Here is a 7,500-nt window from a genome sequence, read left to right as displayed (position 1 = left end):
ACTGTATGAAGATACAAAGATTTCAACTTGACTATATTTCTTTGAGACTCCAGGTTCAGTGTGTTTTTATTTATTTGTGTATTTGAACTAAACCACCAGATGTAAAAGCAGCGGTTTCCCTTTGAATCTTTTCAGAGCTTCAAGTTGAAGTTGACGTAGAAGTCCGAACTTTACGGAGACTCAAGGTTTCAGACAAGAATAGTCTCAACATCTGATTTTGTACGCAGCGTTTTAAATTCAATCAGTTCAACTTAATTATTTCTAACTTGTTTAGTGAAGGTCGAGGTCAACTTTACGTTGGTGTGCAGCAGGCATCTTATAGCTGCAGTTTTACAGTCAATTTAAAATAATCCATAAACCTCCAGAAAATGTGCCAGTTCAAAAAGAGAAGAGGAGGCTCTTAAATCTATAAGAACGTTCACCTGTGAAGAAGAATAATAATAATAATAATAATAATAATAATAATATGGACTATTGTATCTACTTTCTTTTGTCGTTTATGTTTGTACTATTAACAAGGAGGGACTTTACAGATGTTTTTATTGATGTTTGAATGTTTGTCATGTTTTAATAAGAAAATAATAAGTTTAGAATATTTACAACTCATAATTCTCTTGGATACAAACGGCAACGACACATCATGAAGCAGAGCTTTAAACATCAACGTTAACATGAAATGAGCTTTTCTTCTTCTTGCATTGATAAAGAAGTCCTTGTTTGAGACAGTTGGTCTGTTCTGCCACTAGGAGGCGACAGCGCTCACTATTTATCCTCATCGGTTCCTTCCTCGCTCCTTCTCCTCATCGTCACTGCCCCCCCCCCCCCCCCCCCCCCCCTATGATCCATCACTCTCTCTTCCTCTACATGTGATCACTTCTGATCATTTGTTTCCATTTTGAATCTAAATTTAGCTGCTCTGGTATAATTATGACCAATATCCGCTCTTCTCTTTCACACTTTGTTTTTCCATCTTTCTCTCCAACGTAGTAAAGTTTCTCTCTCTCTCTCTCTCCGTCCTGGTGACGGATAGAGAGATCAGTCTGGGTCTGTCAGCGCTGGAGAGGACCTCTCGACTTAAAGCCCCCCCCCCCCCCCCCCATCGCCACCGTGACCTTCCACCTTTCACCCTTCCTCCAAAACAAACAGGTCGTGACCCCTCAGAGAGCAGGAGCCACAGTAGCTTAAGGAGGAGACGGGCGGAGGGAGACGCCGACGGGGAAACCGCTTCACCCCCAAAGAAACCAGTTTGAAGGAGTCAAAATGTTCCTACGAACTCACTCTGAAGCAAAGTCATGACGTCTGAGAGTAATCACACAACCTTTCACTCTGAGCAGGAGGAAGCAAATACAGTTCAGACCAACATTCAAAAATACAACTTTGGCCCCCAAAAAGAATCCAGTTTGAAGCTGTAAGGTTATTAAAAACATTTATTCCAGCGTATTCTGAATCAGCTCGCTGCAGCTCTTCATTGAAGCTACGATGTTTACACTGAGTGAAATATTCAAACTCAAGACTCCATGTGTCTCGTGCATTCATTTCACATATTTCTCCAAAATTCAGCCGGATGAAAATGGTATTTTTGGGGGAAACTTCGAGTAATAATTATATATATTTCTAATATATAGTTCTAAGTGTTTTAGACAAGAGTCAGAAATCCTGAACACTTTCATGCAGACAGACGAAGGTCTGACAGTTTCGTAAATGTTCATCTAAACAGAACGTCGACGAGGTAAATATTTGTCACATTTCTCTGATAAACGATGATGAATTTATTCTCTTTTTGCTGATAAAGAATCTTCAGCAGGAAGCAACAAGACTTCAGCTGTTAAAGTGTTTTTCTCCAAATCCCTGCAAAACATTCTCATAAAATGTAGTTTTTGTTTCTCGTTTAAATTATTTCATTATATAGTTAGTTATATAGTTATAGAGTTAGACTGGAAGGATAATCTATGGAAAGTAAATATAGAGTGTAAACAAAGGTCTTATATACGTACCTTAGTCTGTTTATTTAAACATTGCACATGACTCTGGTATTGTCCGTGTGCTGTTATCAGGTAAACCTCCATTGATCAGCTGAGACACAGACAGGAAGCAGCTACTCCTCCGTCTGGAATGTTTGTTTGATCGACTGCTGTGACCTCTGACCTGCTCACTGCGGCCTGTAAAGTTGGAAATGTTCCGATAATAAACTGATATTAAATCAGGATGAGCCGCAGATTAAATGTCTGTGTGTGGGGGAGTGAGGTTCTTCTTTTCCCTTCTGTGTTCACAGAAACTAAAACTAAAATGACTTCATAGCGGATTGTTTTTTATCTATAATTTATCTGAACTTATCGTAAAACAAATCCTCCTTCTTTGGGAAGACGTCTCTGCTCGTTAGATGCACGGTGTCTTTTTCAAAATAAACTTCCAGTGGAGGTTTACTTTCTTTAGGTCGACATACAACAAAACTACTTGCTTAGGTTTCAGGACGAGATCGTGGTTTTGGGGTAAAATACGTGTTTGTTACGTAACTGGCGTGAGTCACAGGTGCAGTGTGGAGGATCTGGTGCCATCTAGTGGTGAGGTAGCAGATTGCAACCAACTGAAACTTCTCCTGTGTGTCAAGACGTGTAAAAAACAACATAGACTAGTGTTTAGTTTGTCCGTTCTAGGCTACCGTAGAACATGTGTACCGGCTTCATTAAGAGGATGTATGTAGATACAAAAAACGTCTCCTTCTAAGGTAACGAAAAACACAACAATTCTTATATTTAAGGTGATTATAAACAAAAAAAAAAGTACTTAATAATATTATATATTATATTCCATTTCTGCCAATAGATGCCCCTAAACGCTACACGCTGTACCTTTAAGTGCGTAAGTAAAGCAAAAGTAAAAGCGAGTGAAACGTTGACTCCACGTGGGACACAAACATCAGTCTCCTGGGTGAAAGTCCTGTTTGTTCGACCCGCTCACACCGGAGTGAGCTGTGCCTGTCACACGGTATGAAGATCGTCTGTGACGTCCCGATTGTGACCAACATATTTAATATTTTCACAGACAGAGATCAGTGCAGGAAGTCCTCAGCTGATAGTTCATCTAGTTCTTTGTTACGGAGGGAAAAAAGAAGAAGAAAAGTAGCCAATCAGAAGGAGAGCGAAGGGGAGGAAGAGCCGACGAGAGAGTGGAAAAAGACACGGCGATGAACAGACAGATAGAGGACGGGCGATGAAGAGCGCGACGGAGACGGACCGCCTCCCTGCCAGATAAAGGATCGCCATGGCGACCGGCCTGTCAGTCAGTCTGTCAGCCACGTCCACTCCGGCCCATTACAGCGCTCGGCCTCACCCGACCCACACAATGGCTCCTCTGTGCGTCTGCCCACAGAGCCATTAGCAGGTACCCCCCCACCTCAAAGTATGAGTGACACTGGAGCCCCGATGGCTCCCCAACCCCCTAAAGACAGCCGCGCGACACGGAGAGTCCGTCTTTGGGGGATGAAGGAAGTGGAAGTGCAGGTTATGTTTAACCGTGAGGTTATGTTGCAAAGCGTCAAAATGTTTCCTCTTGCAGCGCGAGGAAAGTAAAGAAACAATAGTCCATAGAGGGGAAACATTAATTATGATATTAACGGTAAACAGTCAAACTTTGAGATGTTTCTGCGGCTAAAAACACTTTTAAAACTCAACTTTTATCTGATTTATTTGCATTATTAATCAGATTTTCAGCTGGTTTTTTAACTACAAAATGCCAGTTATCAACAAAAATACAAGCTTTGCTCATATTTCAACAAACGATTTATTAGTAATCACAGATAAAATGTGTGTAAAGTGCAGAATTAGTATTAATGACAGACAGAATATGGAAGATTTAACCTTTGGTGACCGAGGAGAAGAGAAACTGATATCTGACTGTTTGTGCACGAAGGCCAAAACATAAGCCATGAATCTGGAGTTTAAAACGTTTTTAGAGATAAACAAAGGCCAAATTCAGTTTTATGAGTATGTCTGTGTGTGTGTGTGTGTGTGTGTGTGTGTGTGTGTGTGTGTGTGTGTAGGAGGGGGGTTAAAGTAGAGATGAAAGGCCGGCCATTGCCTGCTGATGACTGATAGCATTCAGCAGGGCTTTGGCTGATGTCTGCCTGATAACACAGAGGACGGCTCAGTCAGACTGCAGGCCGAGGGGAGCCTCCCAGCAGCCAATCAGGAGCCGGGGTTTGGATATCGAAAGTTGTATTTGCCCCGGACAAGTATATGTTTAAACTGTACATGTACAAGGTGAAGAGTCCCGACTTGTGGAAATAATGGAGGAGGAGGAGGAGGAGGAGGAGGAGGAGGAGGAGGAGGAGGAGGAGGAGGAGGAGGTGAATAACGGCCGTGTGCACACCTCAGGGTGCATTCTAGCTCTGACACCATGACGACTTCAACGGTCAGTTTAAAGTAAGTTTAAGTGGAAAAGAAGAATCAGAGTTGGAGATGTTCTAGAGAGTCTTGGGCATCATTTTATACACAATTCACCAACATATTTAGATATATTTTGGGCTTGTTTGGGCAAAATCTTCTATCCTGATATAGATCATCTAATATCTATATCATGATATGTCATGTTTTCAATTAATAAATAGTCTTTATGAAATAACCACACGGTAAAGCCTTATTTTATATTCTCCTTTGTGAATTAAATACTTAAAAAATGAAAATATTTTCTCATTTTATTAAGAACTTACATGTGCGAGTTGTTTATTTAATTTACCAATTCATCCCTTCATGATTCCATTGAAAGACAATAAATTAGCATATTGAGTTATGGCCCAGCACTAGATATAATATATTTGTTTTCTTTGAGCTCTCCGCAACAATTTAAACTGTTTGATATTTAAAGAATGGTGTAGTTTAATACGGCAGTGATGTAGAACGAGGATCAGACGAATCATTGAAGATAGAAGTATGTTTTAACTAACAGCCAATCAGAAGCAAGCCTTTTCAATGGACATGGAGCAGATAAGAGGAGTGCTGTGAGCTTTGTGAAGCATATAAACTGACCGATGATCAACAACATGCAGCCCTCAAGTTCACGCCTGCTTCCTGTGAACTAAAACACCAAAAGCTCTCTTTCAGCCGCTGCGTCGAGGCAGTGACACAGAAAGAGCTCTGCTGGTCCATTCTCATCCCCTACAACAAAGAATCTACAGCAGTAATGGGGGGGGGGGGAGGTCAGGGGTCAAAGAGCACATGTTCCAGGAAAGAGTCGTCCCGGCCCAGCGTCAAGACAGCGTGACGGCAGACCTGTCCGTTCAAACAAACAATCCTTCAGGTTTCACTCAAACGTTTGTTGTAAATCCTCCAGAAAAAAATCACTGAGCCGCTAAACAAAAACCTGACTTCATGTCCCACCAAACATCTTCTACCCGATTCACAGTTGTGTCGTGTTGATAAGAACTTTATAACCTCATCATCATCTTCATGAAAGGCTTTTGTAAATACTTAAAACAACTGCTGACGAAACGCACCATGACCACACGTCTGACCGGACCTCCCGCCAGAAACACAGCAACCTGCATTTCAAAGTCCCGTCGCAGTGGGACAAATCTTTCACAACCTTCCGATAAGAAGCGCCACACAAAGCTCAACAATCAGCTTCCACAAATATCACTATCAGCGCTTGAAGAGGTCATTTCATCCTATCAGCCCACAGCGGGAATAAGCCGACGCTGCAGTTACTCCTCGAGGTGCCGAGACGTTTTAACCGGCCGGCTCTGGGACACGTTTGAATGCACTGGGAAGTGAGACTGGTTGGTTCTTACCAGACACACGCAGGTGATGCAGGGGTTGTCGGTGATGTTGGGGATGTGGAGGACTTCTCCCTCGTTCTCACAGCTGGCCTCGGTACCTGTGAAGGAAAGGCAGCAAGGTGACAAAAAAGGTGAGATGACGGCTGAGAGCGGAAGACAATGTGACGAAACGTCCTGATCCAGCGCCATCAGCTGTCGGGACAACGTGACATCAATCCAGATAAATAAACAGTGTGAGGTCAAGAGGATCCACAAAGGTCATTCAAAGCTGCTCTTCACGTGTTTACTTTCACCCGACTGCAGCTCAGCGTCAGCGTCTCAGCGTCTTTGAGCTCCCCGTGTTTATGGCCGACAGCGTTCAGTCGCAGCGCTCTCATGAACTTCATCAAGTAGCTGGTGGATATAGCGAAGCATCGAGCTACTAAAGTGCCAGAATATTTTAAATTTAGGAGTCGCAGGAGAACCAAACCTGGCTTAGAGGAGAGGGAGCAGAGAGCTGCAGGGAAGAGGTGTTTGTTTGAGGACAACCAGGAAGTGAGCATCGCTGGTTCCCATCGACAAAAAGCCAACGCTTTCTTTTTTCATTGGATTTTGGATAATTGCAGAAAACAAATCTCTGTGGCAAACACACGTTTATGATATTTACACAATAATCTTCACACATGAACATCACTTTTATGATGTTTGACCTTAAGTCCTCTAGTGAGGACGTTTAGTCGTCTCATTTAGACTCTTTTTAAGTCAAATGTTAAATCTCTTCAGCTTGTGTTAAACACAGATATTATTATTATTTGGACTCATTCTATATTAAAAGTGTGTAAAACCTCCACTCACTACAACTTGTTAATGTGACAATATGTCAGTGTTTTGTTCGCAGCTTGCTCTGCTGTCCCCGAGGGGCCAAAGAATATAAAATATTTCTGCTTTAATTATAATCAGGTTTCATGTTCTGGAGAAGAGCACATCATCGTGTGGCGTTCGTCTGTCCAGCTAGAAGCAAAGACATTTAAACTGAGGTGTTAAAAAAGAAAAACGTGAGTCTGTCAGTTTGTTACGAGTGTAATCCGAACCAACGGCAGGAAACGACCCCAAACACAAGGGTTTATGGGTAGAAGCAGACAGATTCTTAACATTTCGGTTCTTCCTGCTTTCGGACCGATTCTCCGCTGTTTGTTCGTGTTCAGGTTTGTTTTGAGGCTCTAAAACGATAACTTCCTTCCCTGTAGGACGTTAAGGTCATGAGCCGAGAGTTGAAGGTTAACCCTCACCTCTGACTACTTCCTGTTTCCTCCGGCTGATCTTATCTCTCTGAGGGGAAGAAGATCTTCCAGCAGTTTGTTTACTTTTTAGAAACCATTGTGAATGGAGACACCACATCGCTGCTGCTTCATCGAAATCTGCTTCTTTATTGATCCTGAAAACGGTGTTAGTCTCAGCTCATCTGTTGAAGGGTTATCTGAAGGGGTTATCTCATCGAATGTTTCACCCAAAAACCTGTAAAATCAAGATCCTCAACAACCTTTGGTTTTGAGCAAAGGGGGGGGGGGGGGGGGGGTCTCTAAGGCCTCGTCCTCAGTCTGACTAAACACCCTTCCTCTCCTGTGAGTCAGCTGCTTGTGTTTAATCTGTCCAGATACCTCCAGACAGTCACGACACTAAATGTTTTACCTGAAACTAATGCAAGCTAAAGTAAGACGGAGAACATATCTGGTGAGAGCAGCGCAGCG

At 42.5% G+C, this 7,500-nt stretch overlaps 1 protein-coding gene across 1 annotated transcript in view; it reads right to left on the bottom strand.

The window, feature by feature from the left end:
• Positions 1-7,500, bottom strand: part of bmper (BMP binding endothelial regulator) — a 31,778-nt gene that overhangs the window by 20,762 nt on the left and 3,516 nt on the right. Inside the window, exon 2 of the mRNA XM_076081283.1 lies at positions 5,786-5,871. Within this exon, the coding sequence (XP_075937398.1) occupies positions 5,786-5,871 (86 nt within the window). The remainder of the gene's footprint in view (positions 1-5,785; positions 5,872-7,500) is intronic.

The sequence above is a fragment of the Anarhichas minor genome, unplaced genomic scaffold, assembly GCF_050575085.1.
Source record: "Anarhichas minor isolate MPS153535 unplaced genomic scaffold, ASM5057508v1 ptg000079l, whole genome shotgun sequence".
Classification (NCBI taxonomy): Eukaryota; Metazoa; Chordata; class Actinopteri; order Perciformes; family Anarhichadidae; genus Anarhichas; species Anarhichas minor.
Note: the sequence above shows the minus strand (reverse complement) of the source record. Positions and strands in the feature narration are given on the sequence as shown.